Here is a 19964-nt window from a genome sequence, read left to right as displayed (position 1 = left end):
AAGTACCTTACTTTTTTTGATTATGAGTTGCAAAACAAAGCATACAATTGAAAGCAAAGGAAAATATCACAATTCAAACTTATCTGAAACCTTTCCTGGCATATATCTGTCTTCCTGACACGTCTACAGCAGTATATCTGTGCTAGCGTGGATAATTATCTTAGTCTACATTGCTCTATAAATAAATGTTTTAACAAACATGTCAGAGTAGAGTTTTTACTACAGGCATTTGGATTATCAGAGTAGGACACACAAAATACACATAACAACCAAAAATTTAGTTTCTTTAGCAGCAAAGGTGATGACACTATTTTGTGAAATGCAAGTCTACATGAGATGGGTAAATCATGCAAAGCAAAGCAACAGCAGAAAAAAAAAATTAAAGCAAGTAAAAGCTCTTACTGTGCAACAAGCTCGCCAAAGTTTTCATCAGGGCAGTATTTTCGAGGACGGCCTCGTTGAATATGACGGCCACGTTTAAACTCTTCATCATCAACAGTCCAAAAGGACCCAAACTCATCCTCTACTCTGATAAAGCACTTATGCAGTGAGAGGTTGGTGCGAATGGCACCCTGGGACAAGAGCAGCAGCAAAGGAGATGAAGTGGAAACAAAGGGACACGGGATCGGGGACAGAACAGACATCAAATACAGGGAAAAGGAAAAAGAAAATAAAATGCAATAAGCATAAGCAAATGGTTTGTGAGGGTTAATATGCATTGCCACCTAAAAGCTACTAGCATGTGATGCAACAAACACCAAGCAAGCAGGGTCAGGGTACTGGTGGGCATACAAACAGTAGTGATGAGATGTTTGTCTTGGTTTCCCTTAACTGAGACAATGCGAAACCACCTGTGGTTGGTCTAACACCAGCTAGCAGCCAAAAGCCTCTACGTTAAACTGTAAGCATGATCCGAGCTAGGCTAAGAAGTTCAAACATGGTGGACATACCCACTGATCTTTTGTGGCCTTCGTTTTTGGAACTCTAGTTCATCCACTGTCCATACTGCCCCTTTAACGTTTTCTACTCGCACAAAACACTTGTGAAGACTAAGATTATGACGCACTGCATTCTGCAGCAAGTATAAAAGAGAAAACATTCAAAAACCTTCTATGAGAAAATGCTCATCATTGTCCAAGAACAGCAGCAGCACAGTCAGCTTGACAGTTCTCATTTTGCAATGTTAAGCCCCTTCCCCTCCCCGCACCCGCTCGCTTTTCCCGGCTCTTTACATCTTATTTTGCAAAGACAAAATAAATATGAAAGCTTAAACCCAAGATTAAAAATTCACGTTACTCTTATCAATTATCCCCAGAGTGACTGAGAACAGCCACAATTTTAAGCATGCATGTTGTAGAATATAGCACATTTCATACAGAACACAAGAGGAACATTGCTTAGACTTATTCAAAACAAATATATACACTCTGCAAAGAGAAATTTCTTCCCTCCTGGAAAAGAAAGCAGTTAGAAAGAACAGAAAAGATTTTATGTAAGTACAGTCGACTGGATTTAGCTGTGAGGCACAGGAGCTGGTGTTGCTGTGGTTTCCCACAGCTGGGCTAATGTGATTCAGGTGCTGGACCTCCCTCCACACCCAGAGCACGGGCTGGGGGCTCGGCAGCACCCCACCGGCCAGCCGGCACCAACTCCTGCCTCCACGGCTTGCTCTTATATGGAAGTTGGCTCCTATTTCTGGCAGACTACTGAAGTGACTGATCTGAGCCTCTGCCAAGTGAAAACATGAGGAGGGCTCTCTGAAACAAAGTGCTAATATCTCCACAGCTCATCACCCAGAGGGACCCGTGCTCATGGCATCCGATGGCCGAATGTCCACCCTGTGGCTCCGTGCTGGGAAGGACGGGCACAGCCAACCCCTCCAACGTGCTGAGACACAGTGAGACACCTCACTAAGGCATGGCAAGCTCTTGGCTTTTCTGTCCCTGCTCCAGGGTGCCAAGAGTTTTGTTACTCCTCAAATGTGGTGCTATGCTTTGTCCCCATTTCAGGGGTTTCCTGAGCAAATATCCTGCAACAACAGTTGGACCCGATGGTCTTAAAGGCTTTTTTCCAACCTAAAAGACTCCATGATTCTACAAAGCCATTGTTCATGGGATTCATAGGAATTTGTACATGGAGCTTGTTCCCAGCACTGCTGAAAGGGGCTTGGGAAACAGGAAAAACAGAAGAAGCCATTTGCTGAAAATCTGCAGGCGAATAAACTCCATCCTCACTGGCACCATTGATTCAGTCAATCTGGTTGACTCGTTAGCAGGCACAAAGCCAGACAAACACATGGCCTGGGTCTAGGCAACCAGGAGATGACAATTTTTTTTCCTTCCGACATCATCCTCCTCTTTTTTTTTCATGAATATGGGGTCTGGATGGTGAAAAGGAGAGCTCTGGTAGTGAATGTCTAAATCAAATGCAAACAAAGGGCATTTGTCATGTAAATCAGGAGGCGGTGGTGTGTGTGCTGGGAGGGGAAGGCAAAGAGTCTTCTGCTCCAATTCCCTGCCATGCCTAGTGCAGTCCCCACACTCCCACCCCAGTAGGAGTGGAAGATTTGGGGTTTGAACTGCCTTTGCTCAGTAGATGCTTGAGTGCAAACACATCTCTGGCTGTAGGTGCCTGATGCAGGCACTTCAGCTTTTCCACACTGATCTGCTTCTGTACTGGTGAAACTAGAAACCCCAGATATGCTTTTCCTCTCAGCAAGGAAGAAATCTAGCAGAAAGTCAACCTGTCCATCAGGCCTGCTTCCTTCTGCCCCTTATTTTCTTCTTTCTGCTCTTATGTTTTTAATGTTTTTTTTTTTCCCTTCCCACCTCTTCCAGATTTCAGTACTGTTGACATTTTTGGCAAAATCCCTGATTTTGAGGTGGAGGAAAAACACGTAAACGCCCCACACCTTACGAGCTGAAATCAGCCAGCTCAGCAACTGCTGGTGGGTGCCGCACTAGTGCAACCCGACACAGGGCTGCTGGCCCACATCTGGGTAACTCAGGCAGTTTCCTGTGAAAATGGGAACACTGTCAAGTCTGGAGCAAAATGTAAGAATAATAACACTATTTCCCCCAGTGAAAGCTGATCTTGTGGTTCATAGAGCAGTTGATCACACGCACATGGCAAAGCCCAGCGAAGGGAGTCCTCAGAGTTTGTAAATAGTCTCTAAAGACAGGGCTGAGCAGGAATATTTGTGTTTTTCTTTAAATAAATTTAATGCTGGAGAAATACTTTACAGACTGCTCTTGTTCTCTTGAAGTCCATTTGCAACTGATGGTTAAGGCTGTGGGACAGGGCTCTTGCTGGATACTTTGAAATGGAGAAGTTGAGCATTTACAAGACATCCATGAAGTGTTGCCCTCATTTTCTATTTTCCATGTGATCACTTATTTAAGGAGTTCATGCCAGAAAAAAAAATTGTTGTGTTTCCCCTGCCTCTGGATACTTGCTATCTAACAGTTTCATGTGAACAATACCCCAACGTGTCAGAGCCACACCTGCAGCCTGTGCCTCTTGGCTGTGACTCAGTGCCAGCAAATTACTCCAAAAAATAAAAGCAAACAGACATTGCCTCTGACCTGTCAGAACCAGTTCACAGTACTCCCCCAGCAATCAGCTTAACAGAAAAATTAGGAGCTATTATTGTAAGATTATATATTTACCTTGTTAAAAATATTTGTATGCAAGCCACTTTTGCAGAAAAATTACCCTGAACATGCTTCAATGTAGTAAATGAAAGGGTTTGTTATTTTAATAACTGCTCAGGCTCTGCCATGCTGCATTTTGGGAAAGAGGTTCATTTTTTAAAGGTCTTTATTCTTGCACTTTTCTGTGTTTTTGAAATAGGGCTCAGGGAAGCTTGTCCACACCAAACCCTGACCCTAAACTTGGGGAACGGTGACCGAAATGCCCCCTAAGCATTAGCTGAAGGTGAGCACAAATCAGCACATATATATTCAAATTACTCTGATTCTGCAATTAGCCCCTTGTGCTCGTTCTGCGCCCCGTGGGCTTCCCGTCATGCCAATCCAGAGCTGCATTTTCATCCCTGCTGTTCCTGGGGGCTGGCAGAAATCTGAGCAGTCTCCAGCACAAAAACCTGCTCTACTCCAACCAGTTGTCTATTTTGCTGGTGCTGGTGGATGTGGGGGTGAAGTTTTTCTCTCCCATTACAAGAAGCAGGACCTGGACACCTGCAGAAGGTCAAGGTGTCCAAGGAGGGGTCTGCAAATGGCACCTGCCTTCCTGGGACACACAGTGCCCTTCTACAAGCCTGAGAATCTGTAGCTCAGCCTCTCTGCAGCTCTTCTGTATCTCCACTGGCTTCTGGGACTGGGTTTTTTGGGATGCTAAAAGCTAATTCCCAAAACTAGGCTCACAGGAGATACAGCCAGGACTGCCTGCTGCCTTCTTCCACTCCTTCCTCCACTTCCCTTTGCTGCTCGAACTAAATAGGATTTTTACTTTAGCACCCACACCTGCAGCTGCTGAAAAGCCCTACTGGAACCACTCCAGCAGCAAAAGACAGGCAGGTCTAAAAGGATCTTAAATCAGGGAAAGTTAATTTCCTTTCTGGATAGTAAGGAAGCTGCGAAGTTGAACACTGCTCATGTTTTCCAACTGCAGGGAAGAATCAAAGCAGCAATCACAGAAAGTTTTCCTGAACTTAAGAGCCTGTAGACCAGGGTTGAAAATGTACAAAATTGTGCTGGGATCTGAATGAAACGAAAACCACGCCACTAAAAACCAAGCTAACTTCCAAGGACCATTTTTAGCTCCATCCGCTGAAGGAATTAATCTTAAATGCAGGCTGGGACAGGAATAAAAGAAAGAGCTGATGGAACAGCATGTACAGGACCTATTCATACTACCTGGTCATTTGAAGCTGTTTGACAACAACAGAGCAGTCTGGATTAAGGGAGATTCCAAGCACCAGGGTACAGTTTTTACAGCAACACAACATTGTGCTGTTTGAATCATTCATTTGTGATTGCACTGGATTCAGAAGTCAGTATTATTAAAGTGCTATATTTAAAATGAAAGAGGGGCCCCCCAAAATACAGGATAAAATTAACTCTTATCTAACAGTATCTATGACAGTTGTTGAAGGAAATTAAAGTGTAAAACCCCAAGTTTATTTCTGTTGAAGACATTTCTTACTGAGGAGCTTGCTTCTTGCATATTAAATTCAATAAGCTTCTGCTGTGTGATTAAAAAATACAGAGAGGAAGTTTGTAACAGCTGTTTATGTAGTTAAGAGTCAATTGACTGAGGAAAGAAATCCACTGATCTATAGATCCTAGGGAAAAAAAATGGTTGTTGTGATTAAAACCTGCTTAGCTACAAAGATGAACAGCATATCTTCTACTGACACAAGAACTTTACCTTTTTCTTTTTTTTTTTTAATTTTCTAATACGTTCCGGCTGAAGAGCCTGAGTTTCCCTGCTCGTAGCAACCACACAGAGGAACTCATGGCATAATCACAGAACATAAAAGCCAATAATGGGGATTCAATTAGTGGTTTTCAAAGACAGAGGAATTTTTTCTGCCAAATATCAAATTGTTCCTGCAGATAAGGCACCCGGCACGTGTCACAACTGCCGATCTAAATTTTTTATGTCCCCATGTCGGGACAATTTATGTCATCAGCAAGGTCTGTTCTGTACAAGGCAGAGAGCAAAGGCAGGAGGTGGGCTCAGCCTTACCTTCCACGTCGCCGCGTTGCGTCGGAAGTAGGCGAACATTCGCGTGAACCAGTTGTAGATTTCGTTTAGTGTTAGCTGTTTTTCAGGAGATTCCAGGATGGCCTTGTGGAGCAAAGCAATTGCAAGATCAGTTACCAGCACACCAGTACAAAACACGCTCACAGTTTTACTTTTCCAGATACAAAAAAAGGAAAGAAGGGAAGAATGAAAAAGAAGAGATTTGGAGCAAAAAAATCCAAAGGAGGGTTTTCACAATATGAACTAAGATTAATGGCTGTATTTAACAGTTCAATGGCAAAATTCAAAATGGAATTATCTAATTGTTTTGAGTTTTTATTTCTGTTTCCTTACAGAAATATTAATTTATTAGTCATTCATAAAGCAGAATCAAAGAGAAATGCAAAACATTTCACTAGCTGATTAAAGCTCAGTAATTATTTAGAGCTCAGATTAATTCTAGGGATCAGAGATTACTGTAGCTTGTGATAATTGACTTGCCATCTTTAAACAGGCTCATTTTCACTGTTGTGTGAAATGAATTTCCTAATAATCACATCGTATTGTAATACTTAATCAAAAGCAATTATGTTATATATTGCAGTTCTAAAAACCCTTATAGTAAAGGTTTGAGCATTTGAGCACGCTTACATACCAAAGGTTTGAAAATCTATTTAATCCAGCACATATAGGGAGATATATTTTTTTCCTAATCCAGACGCGTGTGTTTGGCTCAGCTTACCTGTCTAATTAAAGATGCATACGTGAATGGCGGTCTAACTTCTGCGTTCTTATAAAATTCTTGGTTCTGGGCAATATCTGCTAAATAAGAGCAGTTGTTCTGTTATCATCGCAGCCTGATGCCGCTGGGCGAGCGCGGGGGCTATGCCAGCGGAACCCCTTTACCTGAAGAGATGGGGACGTTGTACTTGTCCGAGTACCGCCTCCGGATGGGCCCGACGTTGTGCATGCTCGTGGTAGTGATGACCGACGGTCCCTGCGTGACGGGAGTGATGGGCGCAGTCGGGGTGGTGGGAGTATGAGGTAAACTCTGCGGAGACGCCTCGGACGCCGTCTTGGAAAGCGTGACGCTCGATACCAGATTCAGCTGCGGAGGGAAGGATGAGGGGTTCGTTACAGTCACCATTTCTGGATGGTTAAGGGCTGCAGAGGAAACCCTCGATGCTGGAGTGTCTCTCAGCTCCGAGCAGACACTGCAGCTTCAGCACAAAGTGCTGCTCTAACATCTTCATTAAGAGCCAGCAAAAGGAAATAAATATAATAATTACATATATACATTTCCAAATAGGTTTAAAAACCAGAACAACATTGTCTGCTGCCTAAAGAACAAATAATGAATTTAATCTAAACCTTAATAGGAGCTCTTCCACAGTACATGATCATTTTAATATTTTACTTTGAGTTTCATTGTTTCACAGTCTAAACCCCACACCTCTCTGATTTCCATGCTATCATTATGCATGGCTTCTAATCAGTCTTCTTGGATATTTCATTGAAGGCATCAGGCTTAAAATAAAAGGCAAGACTTTCCTAGGGACATGCTAGGGAGAAACGCAATCTCTCTCTTTAGCATTTGGGCTTTTCTTTTTTTCCCTCTCTCTTCATCCATTTTAAAAGCAAAGCCCAGAGTAGGTTAACACTGGAATAATTTAATTAATCACAGTGCATGAAATACTGTGAGCATTCAGCCCAGCACAAGTGGCACCACTCTGTTTTTCCCTCTTAGGATGGAAGGCATTGGTGTTACCTGCACGAAGCCCGGCCCCACTGGTGTGGCAGCGTGCCACAGCAGGCTGTAAAACACACCTGCCTCCAGGATTGGGTATCAAACCCAGCTCCAACCCAACTGTTTTCGATACACAACCCTATTTATATAACCAGCATCCACATTCCTCCCCAACCCTTTCTTTCTGCCCTACAACGTCCTTTGAAAGACGACGCTCCATCCCAATAGGTCGCTGCTGCTGAAGTGTTTTAAACAAACAATCCGATCCCTTAACTACAACATCACAGGAGACGACTGAGAAAAGGGCTCTTTGACTGCTTCCACATTTCTTTCCCTTAGGCGGTTTCACAAATAATATTGGTGAAATCCTGACCCCACTGAAGTCGGTAGCAATATTCCTACTGAATTTAACAGGGCCGGAATTTTGTAACTTTTGTTCGTGATTAAAATTCCTTTTTTGCTAGACATTAAACCTTCTGAGATGAAGGCAAGGCAAATGATGCAGCTATGCCCCCAAAATCTCATGTTTATCCATAAGGCACGGTATTAATTTTCCTTGTATGAAAGTAACCAGATAAGAAAACTCCTATTAGCATCCCTCATATGAGTTAATAGCCACAAATAATGTTTCTTTTTAAAAATAATAGGATTTATCCCAAACAAAGGTAGTAGAAAATAAAGAGCTGTAGTATTACAGAGAGGATACCAACACAAAGACCCCATTGCCCACAGACAAGGCTCAGCTGAGAGAAGATAAATTGTGATTGCTTGCCCTTCCTGACAGTGAGAAGGAGCTGAGGGAAGCCCCAGCCACAAACTCCTGGCACAGCCTGGATGCTGCTCCAAGGGAAGGAGGTGGTGAGCAGCAGATGTGCAAACACCCACCTTTCCCTGCAGGTGCTTAAAAATGACTCCTTGCCTTCCAGTGGGAAATATTTAACACTTAGTGGCAAAGCCAGGGAGTGTGAACCCAGCAAGGGATGAAGGTGGTGAAATGCAGGTATTGATCCCCACCCCAGCATGAACCACTACCTCCAGTCTGGAGGTTTAAACCCTCCTGGTGCCATGCATGGCCACCATGTGCCACCCAGTCTGCTCGCTGACTGGCCTGATTTAAGGACACTGATTTGGGACATATATATAGTAATGTCTCCCTGTTATCCATCTATCCAGCTATTACATATGATAAAAGGACCAGTGATGATAATAACAGTGCAACTGACAGGTCTCACCATGAAATTAAATCTACTGTATTTTATCTCAGTTTCTAAATGGACATTTTAACAGTCCAATAACTGCAAGGAAATCTGCATCAATTTTAAGTGCCCTTCTCAGTGCAGGCTCGGCAGCTAGGCCCTCCCGTTGGAAAGATCACTGCTCCTGCTTCATCATTACGGCTCCCAACTACTCCATTTCAAAAGGGCCCCCTTCCTTTTTCAGCATGTAAAAACTTAACATTTAATCTGTTTCTACTAGGGAACCTTGAGAAAGGATCCACAAAGGTCAGCATTCCCTGCTTAAAGAATCTGAATTGAGTTAAATTTCTTTAGGCTTTTCAGCATAGGTAGCGAGGAGGAATAAACACAGAAGAGGACGAGCAAAGGGGGGGGGCTTTAACAGGCTTGACAAATGACACTGTGATTCACACCCACTGCTGGGCTGCCACTAATAAGCTACAGAGGAAGCAGCCAATCTCAGCTAATTACCAGATAAAATTGTATTGTAAGGACTCTAATTAGGAGATGCTTATGGAGGTGATCTAATGATTAAACGCTGCATCCAAGTGACCCCACCATCAATGTGCAGTGGTGCAAGATGTCACCGGAATATTTTGTAGAAACAGTAATTTTATTTCAAGGAGGGGAGGCAGTAATATTTGTAATAATGGCTATGAGGTAAACTAATTAAAAGACAGTTCCTAAAGGAAGACTGTGGCTTTGAGCAGCTGTGGCCGTTCCAAAACAAAGTGCCAAATCTCAACAGAGGAGCTGCAGTCAAGTGGAAAATTTCTGCCTGACCTCTGCTCTTGCTATTAATTTGCAGGAAACCTAATGACACATATACATATTCCCACAAAATTGTTCTAATTGCTAATTTGCCAAAGGAGCCCAGTTTCCAAATTAAACATGACTGCAGTCTGTGAGGAAAGAGAGAACAAAAAGCTGGAACGCAGCGAGTCTGCCGCGTTTCACCTCCGACGACCATTTGTGAGCCTGAACCAACAAGTTAATGAAACACGACCTTGTCCATTGCTAGCGAAGTTTTTCCGTTTTCCGTGTTTTATTTGATGACACTCTTCTCTTCCAGCTGGGTTCCCCAAACCCGAGCCAGGGTGAGGGAGGAGGAGAGGGCTGCACTCCCTCCGCAGCCTTTCGCTGCTGCTTCCTTTGTTGCATCGATAGCGCCAAGGCTGAAAAATCGGTTGTGAATTAGAGCAGAATAACAAATTATGAATGGTGTTGGTTTTGTTGCCATCTTGAATTATTAATCTGAATGGTAAACTATTAAATCTTAATATTGGTGTCAATTAGAAACGTGGAAGCGGCCGTGGATGACTGTGCAGGGCAAAGATCAGGGAGGGACTGGGATGGGAGGGTTTCTTTTCCTGATGGAAACTCTACATGGTTTCTCCCTGTTTGCATTTGCTATTTAAAAACAAGTTACTATGATTAGAAAAGTTGTTCGCATTGGTATTTTGTACACAGGCTGTTTCCCACATACCGTAATTTTTGGATGAGTATCACTGCTGGCAGAGGAGAGGGAGCCACAGAGTGAGCACTTCAACAAGCAAGAACTCTTGTACTGCAGCAGTGCACAATGTGGGCACTCACAGAGTACACCCCTGCACCAAGGAGTTAAAATGTTTTTGTAATATTTGTCCTGGGAATGGGGGGAGGGAGGATTTCCTCCAGCCTTTAAAAAACAACCAAACCCAAAAATAATAATAGACAATAATACAAAAGAAAACACACCAAATCCCACAACAGTTCTAAGTCCTAAAATTCTGCAAATTTAATCGCTGAACTTTGTTGATTGCTTTGTTCAGTTTTGGTTTTTGAGAATATTTCCTCATACTGTTCTGACTTGGTCATTCATAACTGCCATAATTGTCTCAGCGTTCCTGCTTAGGTATTATTAACCTTCTCTTTCAAGAAACAGTCATGTCTCCCTATTAAAGGTGAAAACTGAGTTACTTGCTTTTTTCTTTAGATATAAACAAGGCAGAGGTAACCCATGCTATTACCCATTTAAAAAAATTATTTCCAGTTAGTGGTTCTCCCACTAGGACTATGTCTCATTTCTTTTTGTGTAAATATTTTACATGACAATAGCAGCTGCGCATAAATAGCACCGAAAATCTTTCAAAAAAGGGGGGAAAAAAATAAATTTGTTTCTAAGGGTCACACTGAGGCCATACCCAGTGACTCCCCTGCAATGTGTGCTGCTGCTCTGGGCCCAGCTGGGGCTGAGCTGAGTTCCTGGGACTGAAATACCTGGGAGAAGAAACTCCTTGACATTGAGGGTGAGAGAGAGAAAGTGAATACTGGGCCTAAAACTTTGTTCAATGCTGTGTCTTCCTCTCCCTGTTTCAGCCTGGACACATCAGTGTATTGGATGCAGAGCCTAGCAGGCAGCAATCACTTAGCAGGTGTTGTTATTGGCAGGAATACTAAGGAAACTGAAGCTGAGGAGTGAGACTTAATGAAAACCAGTATATAAAAACAGCTTTTGTTGTGCTTAAGAATCTCTCTTTATTGCTGCATATCGTTAACTATAAAGTACGGTTACAGCAGCTAAAATGCTCAGTCATTACCTCAACAGTTAAAAGACTTTTTTTTTTAATGCTTTGTTATTACAGTTGCTAAAAACAGTATTTCAAAACAATCATAACTGCTATGGTTATGGTAAAAAAAAATACATTAAAGAAGGGATATCTAACAGTGCATCTTATTTAAAGTGCCAGAAGGGTCTTTAAAAGTTTTCTGTCTGTTTTTAAAAGATGGTTATAGCACCTAGCATGAAGAATTACTTGCTGGTTGATGCTTTTTCCTTCTCCTTCCCTTCCTATGAACTTCGACACAAGTTAATCCTCCCAGAAGAAAGCACATTTCCATTTGAACCTATTATGCTGATGGCTAACACCGATGAAAACAGCGTGTCGGGGGGGTACCTTAATAGCAAAACCAGGATGACAGTTCTTGAGAAATCACTGTTCCGGCTTTTGTGTTGTGGTTTTGTTTTTTTACCTTGAAAAAAAGTTCACCTTACCAAAACGCGTCACAGCTTATTCTGTCTCGTGGCTTTGTTCTCACTTTACTCAGGCCCCTCAGTCCCACCAAAACAAAATGTGTAGCACGAACAGAACAACGCTGCCTGCTTTGAGTGCTGACTTCTGAGATAGCTGTTTTCTTTTAAACTCCTGCCATTGAGCGTTTTCATTATAAAGCTTAATAGATTATATTTTAAAGGTGAATCCTGAGCACTGCCCCAGTTCCTGGGATGTTTCTGGAACCCCAGGTCTCCTCCAGCCTGCCCAGCAGCCTCTGAGGAGCAGCAACAGACACTGACAGCACCTCCCTGCCCATGTAGCCAGCCAATGATTTGGGCCATCACCACCACAGGAATGTGCTTAAATCTCATCGACTTTAGCAGTACTAGAGAGCTTTAGTGAGCAGATGTCTTGGTGGGCTGAAATGCAGGAGCCACTCCACCACCCCTCCCAAGCTCAAAATTACTGCAAACAGACATCCAAAGGTGGGGATGGGATGGATGGACATGGCAAGATCAGATATACAACCCTTCCCCAGAGCTGGGTTGAGTTCTGAATTGATGCACAACCATCAAGAACTCGGCTGTGGTCCAACTCCACCTGCTCAACTACTGTCTGAAGCCCAGAAGGCAAAGATGGCCCAAGTGGTCAGAGTGGATTGCACATGGCACATGGTTAACACACATGCTCATACACCCATTATTACCTGCCATTAACAAAATAGCTTAAAACAAGCACTAAGATCCTTAAGCAGAATAAAAACATTTCCTCAGTCATGAAAAAGCTGTAATTTTAAATCCCAACTCACTGCTATGTTTGGATTTGCAGCCGCTTTTTCCTTTAAAATCACCGAAGTACTATAATATATTAGTTCTAACACACACCTTGCATTAGTTATGTTGGCAGAAAAAAAAATTAATTACTGGATGTAAAGACTACTTTGCAGTGCAATAATGGTCATCAGATCTTTTTACCAAAGTCCTATCCCACTGAGTTAAAAGGACGAGGGTCTAGCAGAGTCTATGCAATGCCTGTGTATTTTTTTCACTAGGAAAGCACAATTTATGCAAAACACTATACTTCTACATTTTATAATTAATTTTCAAATGCTTCACCTATACATATTTTAATAATTTCTGATTTATCAGATGGTATCTATAATAAATTTTTCTATATTTCAATAAATGAAAAGAAGGCAGTTTCAATCCAACAACAGAGTGCCACACAATATAGGCCTGTCAGGCACCAATTTTTACTTCTAACATGTAAGTTAAAGGATAAGGAATTTATAATGCTGCCTGTGAACGAAACCACTTTTCATACACAAATGTGATCTTTTTTTTTCCAAAGGGTAATACAACAGTACATTTACATAAACTAATCCAAACAATCTATGTATTTGACAATGGCAAACCTCACACAGACTGCCTATTGTTGGTTTACATCTTGGAGTTCTTTATGTTGGCTTGTAACACTGCTCTAGCTGTCAAAGGTTTGACTTGGACTCTAAATAAATGGTTATAGAAGTGCTGTGCAGCGATATTGGACTTCTTTGCAAAAGAAAACCTGCTGTGTATGAATTCAAAAGCTATTAATTTTTCAGTCAAAAATATTCATGCCTATTTCTTTTAATAAAGAAACACTGTGCTGAGCAACTGAGAGATAATGTTGACTAGTGGTACAGAATTTTCAATAGAGCAGTTAAAAATAAATTTAGTAGGAGGTCCCCAACAAAGCTATAATTTTCCAGAATGTAAAACATTTTTAATACTAATCAAGACAGCCCTTTTCCCCCTGCATTCACGGGTTTTTTTCCTCTGCTTTTCCCTGTTTATTAGCTGTTAACACTAATCTTCATGGCGACACCGCCTGGTATCTCCATAGCCTACAAGACCCACCAGAGCTTCCTGCCCTCGGCGGCCCAGCATCGATCACGAGCTGCCTTGCCAAACACCGCTCGCCTTCTGATGATTTCCTCCCTTTAGTTTGTAATCCTTCCTCCTGAGGGGCACTGCTGTTATGAAAGGCCTCAAGGCAGAGTGCTTTGAGACTCCCAGATTATTCCGCTGTTTTAATTTTTAATCCAGTATGAGCTATAGAAACCAAACCTCCTCCCCATTCTGTTGGGTCTACACACTTCGCCAACAATGCGCTCAAGCATTTGCATTTGGGTTGGGGTGGATGTGAGGAACTAGAAGAATGCTATTTTTATAGACACTGCCAGTAGTTTCTACTCTAGAGGGCTGATGTCCACTGGACCAAACAATTTTAAGCATCTCAACAGCTTAAATGGAAGGGTTTGTACCTACCACTCAACTCCCTCCAAAAAGGCAAGGAAATTTCCCGTTGACTTTGACATCTGCTCCAGTGTTACTGAATAGCCTGCAATTTTCTATCTAGTAGCCTCCCTATGCACTTCTGCAGCCATTTATTTCCAACTACACGGAAACTGAGAAATCCTTTTCTAGTAAAAATGAGTGCGCGAAGTGTTTAATGATTTTATGTTCTCTATCTCTGTAATGTGTTCTGTTTCAGACATTAATTTTGTCTACCAACTGCATCTTGGCAGGCTACCATATTTGCTGGGTTAATAGTCTGACTCCTTTTTATTTCTATCACCATAAATCACACATATATGGGTGTGTGTTTGCTTTATTTATAGAAAAAAAATCAGTCAAAACAGATAAACCAATACTTTGTCATTATGCTGCATCATTGCATATTGATTAAAATTGCTGGTACTAACTATAGATTGTCAACGCTCAATTAATTTTCACACAATGACTCAAAGCAAAATCAAATAAAGCCAGTGTACCTTTAAATCTTACAAATCTTAAAATCAAGAAGCAAAGCACTCTCTCCATTTTGAATAATCATTGGAAGCTCCCAGGAACATTTTCAGCATTAAGAGGCTGAGAGAAAACAACAGCTGAAGAAGAGTCATTGCAGTCAGAGAAGGAAATGGGCAGTTTTCCTGGGTTTGGGGGTAACCAGGAGTTTTCTTGGACTGCAAAGCCACTTGCTTCCCCTACTCCCCTTTCTTCAAAAAACAGTCTGAGGTAGAGGAGGTTTCCCTTCTCAGTTTCACCAGTATAAAACCTGATACTGGGTAAGCGTGATTATCATCACTACGTGCAGTTAGAGTCACTTCTACAGTAAATGTCTGTCAGACCGGGAGAAAGCAAAATAAATATACTAAACATAATTTAATTACAACTCCTTCCTAACACTTCCTAAGATTTCATCCAAGTCAGACTGATGCAAAGTGACTTACATGAGGCCAGAAAAAGGCCCAAAGTATCAGCTTTGGAACCAAACTTGACTTTGAAACTCCCAGAAGAGAGGGGGAATGACAAAACCCGGCTGCACTTCCCATCTCCTCCCCACACCCGGCTCTGAAATGGGCCAGGCTCCACAGTGTGGGCTCCAGTGGGGAACAGAAAAGAGAGGCTTGTTGTGAGGTTTGGACGTTGCTTTTAGCACAGTTCAGTACTTACGGGCTGAGGGGTGGCTTTTGGTTCAGTTGACTTCACATGCAGGTGTGTCATCATGGCTTGCAGGCGCTCTTTATCTTTTGCAAGCTGGAAGGGGAGAGGAAAAAAAAAACATCCTCTGTTAGTCGTACAAATAAAACCCAGCCTCTGCTTATTCCTAATTAAACAGCTGGCACCGAGGCATGAGACAGAAGAGTTTTATTGCTGAGTAGTTTGGAAATTGTATATGGGCTATTCGTGAGGTAAAGCGAATGCGTGGTGCTGGGTGTCACCATTTCCCAAAGCAAAATGCATTAGCCCTCGAGTGAGAAGAGCTAGACCTGCTGGCACCAAGAGCTTCACTCCAGCCTTGACAGCTAAAAGACAACAGTGAATCATGTTTATTAACCAGCCCCACTGCAGCTTGGGAGGCGCAGCAGAAGGAAGGCAAGGCAGCGGTTCTAAGATGCATTTTCCTTCCCTCGGAGCACAGAACAAGTGGCACAGATGGGCTGTGGCTTTATGTCAACCACAGGCACTGTGGCACATGCAACAAGCACAGCCAGGGGTGGTTAAACCACATGAGGCACCTCCACAGGGCTCTGCAGGCAGCCTTGGGTCCAAAAGCACCTTGAGTTGATTTGGGAAAGTGGCAGAACCCTTGGTGGGTCACCCTGTGAAGCCAGACTGGGCACCTGAGCAGGAGCACCCTGAGCCTGGGGCAGGACCTGCTGTGCGAGCTGCCAGCATCCCTCTGGCATAAGCCTGAGGGCAGTGGGGTGGGAAAGGCTGGAAGCAGCAGTAACTGCCCCAAAACACTCATCCCTGGGTACCCAATGCCACAGGATTGATGTTGTCAACCTTCCTCATCAGCCACTTGAGGCCCAAGAGTTGGGGTGAAGCCCCTGCTCTCAATGTCTCTTGTATTTTATGGTTCAGATCCACATAGCTGGAGTCTTGAGATCATTGGTATGCATCCATTGCCTGGTCAGCTTCCCAATGCATTTCAGTGCACTGGAAAGACACTAAATTTCATTATTTTTGGAAACAAGGAATTTTTTTCAATGTGTGAATTGGACTTTTTTCCAGCTGCTCTTCAAAAAAAATTACAGCGGAAAGATATTAAGAATACTAATGAGAAAGGGGTGCTGTTAACCTGCACACTGAACATAAAGGTTGCTGCTTCCAACAGGAGCTGGTTCTTACAAATGCCAGTTTTTGCAGAGATGAGTTTTTGCTTTAGACAAGCCAGATTCCTTGTGCCAAGGGAAGAACTGTGCTCATATTCCAGCAAAACTTTTAACAACCTGCCCACCTCATCACCGTCATCTGTTTAGAGAAGTAAAGTGGGGCTAAGTGTATATAAAAGGAGACTTGATTATAAATCCCCACTCAATAACCTTATGGCCAAAGTCGTCCTGCACTTCGCAAGGCGAGGGGTTTGGGACTGTGCCATGATGGGATAAAACCTGGCACGGGAGTTTCCAAGACAGGAATGAAATAAAGGAAAAAAATTGTGTCACTGCACTTTTCAAATGGCTCTTCTTCTTTTGGACAAAAACCTCAATGGCAAGAGAGAGAGAACCTGACACCTATGGCAGATCTCCTGCAATCTCACCCTGACCTGAGCTGGACACTTCATGGAGAGCTGAGGGCAGCGACAGGCTCTTATCGCCACGCTGCAGCAGAACTTCTCCCTCTGAGAACCTCTCCAGAGAAAGGAGAGGGCTCACCCTCAGCTGCTGTGCTTCATACAAAACAAATTAAGCCAAGAAATAGCTGTGCTCTCCGCGCAGCTCTGTTGTGCAATCCCTCATTCCTAGCAGTCTCCGGGCACATGGGCTGCTTGGCGGGGTCATCTGTGCATTAAATTTTGGTCTGCAGGCTACTGCAGGAGAACAACATCTCGTAGCCAAAATAAATAAAAGGCAGGCACCTGAGAGCTTCCTGCCAGCCCCGGCGTGGCGGCAGGAGGGGATGGCACCCGGGCAGCACAGGGCACACCCTGCCGTGCGTCCCTGGCCCCCGCGGCGAGGGAGAGGGGAGAGGGGCACCTCCCTCCCACCGAGGTCCTTGTTTGTAGTGTTTCCACTCATCGTCTCAGCAATGCTTTTAACGCCCAATCTGGTGGATGGAGGTTATTAAAGATCCTCTCGACATTTCAGGCAGACACACGCTAGCATTTTGTCATAGTCTAGGAATTCAAACACTCACCCAGTTAGGCAGGAGTTTAAATTATGAAAAATAGAGGTCTCTCGGTTTCAAAGCACTGAAGAGAAGTAAAAAAATCTCAAGAATTTCTTTAAACTGTTTTTCCCTTAGGTCAGGAAGCAGTAGTGATATAAAACTAGAGTGTCACTAGTAGCCCCTCTGGTCAGTGGGGTCAAACAAAAGCAGCTATGGGGGATTGCTCAGCCACTGGTGGGAGTAAATCCTCACTGGTGGGAATCACTGGAGTGTAGATGGTCCAGAAACAGGGATTAACACTCATCAGGCAGGAAAATGCTCTTGATCTACTGATAATGTTCTTGGGCAAGGACATTTCTGACACGGAGGTAAGAATCTGCTCTGTACATAGGGCCTGAGGAATACAACACAGTCCCATCTGAAGCTTCCTTCTTTCTTCCAATATCCTTTGGAAAGCTCGGCATGGAGGGAGTTTTCAGACAGCCATCCAGCTCTCCATGATAAGCCTGATTTTCTAAGACTTCCTTCACCTCAGGATGTACAGTGTGTGTGTCTAACTGTGGTTCAACCAAAAAAGACACACAGCTTGCCCTGGAGAGGTTAAATTCTACAACTACCAGTAGGAAAGGCACAAGAGGGAAGCATAGAAAGCACAAACCAGAAGGGGTTCCAGACAAGGGAGTGACTGCAAGAGGTCGAGAAGCAAGAGGAAAGGCATTAGAAACAGAGATGATGGAGAAATTGTACAGGAGGAAAACCAGACAGAAAATAAAGGCAAGAATCAGGAATGAGGAAATGAAAATCCAGTATGGAAATTCAAAAAGAACAGAAGAGCACTTCAGCAGCAGGATTTTGGACAGACCAAGGACAAAGGAGAAGGAAGTCAGTCACAGGCAATGCAAGAGGCAGCCAAAACACAGCCCTCCCATTCAGTGCCTGGCTAGGCTGTGCACTAGAAAGGTTCAGAATCCACTTTTCAGGAGTGTCAGTGGATGCTGCAGGAAAACAAACCCTAGCAGTGTTTTCACTGCACTGAAAATGGCCAGCTGCCTTCATTTTCTCCCATTAGGAGACACTTCTCTAGACTCATCAAAGCCCTGCTGCTATCCTGAAATGTTTTCCCACTCAAAGGTACTGCTGCAAAATGGATGTCCTATTCCAGCTAACAACTAAGGACAGGGGTATGTTCTTGTGTTTGTGTTTTACTCAGCAGCACAATTTTCACTATTTATAATGGCAACAAATGGTCATGTCAAGATGGTTTAAACAAAATGAAATGTGAGAAGATTTCTACCTTGCCTGTGATTTTTGAAGTATGTTTGTGATGGAAATGCTAACACCAAACTTTTGAGATTTCTGCTAAGGAGCATTTGCAATCAAATACGAAACAGATTTTACCTGTTTCTTTCCAAAATTTTCATTAAAAATTACTTTAGAAGCTATTACACTTATCTGTAACACTGATAAAACTATCATGAATAAAATAAATAACAGCAGGATCAACAACAAAAGGATAGCATTTGGGTCCATCATACTCAAAACCTGAAGTATATGCCTCAGGTGAAATGAATTTGTTTTGATGGGGCTGTACATGCATTAAATGGTAGGGAATGTAGATCTTGCCCTGCTGCTAGACCCTGAAGCTGCACTGTAAGGCAAAGTTGCTCACCAGTGCTGCAGATCAGGGGTAAAGACTGCGGGTCCCTTTTCTATCTAACTCACAAAACTCAGTCTCCAGAGGGCCTGTCATCACTCTGCTGGAATCTGCTCCATGGCCTGAGGATCAGGTCAGTGATCAGTGGGGTGTTCACGTCACTGAACACCCCACTGCTGGGCACCACACTTGTATTGTGGTTCTGTGTAAAAACACACCACAGCCAAACTAGGGACTGCAGGGCAAATCCTTCTACATAATTAGGGGCTCTTCTGAACTATCAGACAACTATTACAGGATGAAAGGAGAGGGAGAAAAGGGAAGCTACAGGTAAATTTCAGAAGCTGGACCACCCTCTCCTCCTTCACCTGTCCTTCCTTGCTGGCCAATGCAGAGATGGTCTCACTTTGTTATCAACACTCCTGTCTAAATCAGGCCTCCAGTTCATCCTGCCTGCCCTCCTCATGTGATTGTTAAATCCAGAACTTTCTGGCCCTCACACCACTTTGAAATTATGGTCTTGTCTTGTGGACCTTATGCTGTCCTCCCTTGCAATGACTCTGAGCACTGCCAGCACTAAATGGGTGTGAAGCTGTAAGTCATTTAGAGCAATTAGTAGAATGCACTGCTGATAAACCTTTCAAAAATGCTGGCATGGGCTAAGGGAGAGGTGGGAACCAAATCTCTCTGTCCTGTCCCTGTCTAACACAGGGCATCCTCCTGTAGTTCCAGGCACAGCCATTCCCAGTGACTGTGGGAGAGAAGGATTACTGCTTTTCAAGCTGACTGTAACTGAAGAATCTAAATCTACCTTCAGCCTCAATATTACTGCACCTTGGTGAAAGATTATCTCATATCTCAGTTTACCAGGAAGACTGTAGATTTTTATTTTTCTTTTCCTAATTCCCAAGAAACTTGTTAAAA

General features: G+C 43.2%; 1 protein-coding gene across 50 annotated transcripts in view; it reads right to left on the bottom strand.

Moving 5' to 3' along the window:
* FOXP1 (forkhead box P1) overlaps positions 1-19964 on the bottom strand; it is a 378502-nt gene that overhangs the window by 13586 nt on the left and 344952 nt on the right. For 25 of the 50 annotated variants that reach the window (XM_086846832.1, XM_086846847.1, XM_086846834.1 and 22 more), the window contains 5 exons: positions 15224-15307; positions 6616-6817; positions 6452-6531; positions 5713-5814; positions 951-1072 (listed from right to left, as the gene is read on the bottom strand). In XM_086846832.1, coding sequence (XP_086702958.1) covers positions 951-1072; positions 5713-5814; positions 6452-6531; positions 6616-6817; positions 15224-15307 — 590 coding nt within the window. Of the gene's footprint in view, positions 1-402; positions 573-950; positions 1073-5712; positions 5815-6451; positions 6532-6615; positions 6818-15223; positions 15308-19964 lie in introns of all 50 variants that reach the window. The other 25 variants (XM_086846841.1, XM_086846855.1, XM_086846838.1 and 22 more) reach the window with 2 other exon arrangements.

This window comes from Cyanistes caeruleus, chromosome 11 (assembly GCF_971803275.1).
Source record: "Cyanistes caeruleus chromosome 11, bCyaCae1.hap1.1, whole genome shotgun sequence".
Lineage (NCBI taxonomy): Eukaryota > Metazoa > Chordata > Aves > Passeriformes > Paridae > Cyanistes > Cyanistes caeruleus.
Note: the sequence above shows the minus strand (reverse complement) of the source record. Positions and strands in the feature narration are given on the sequence as shown.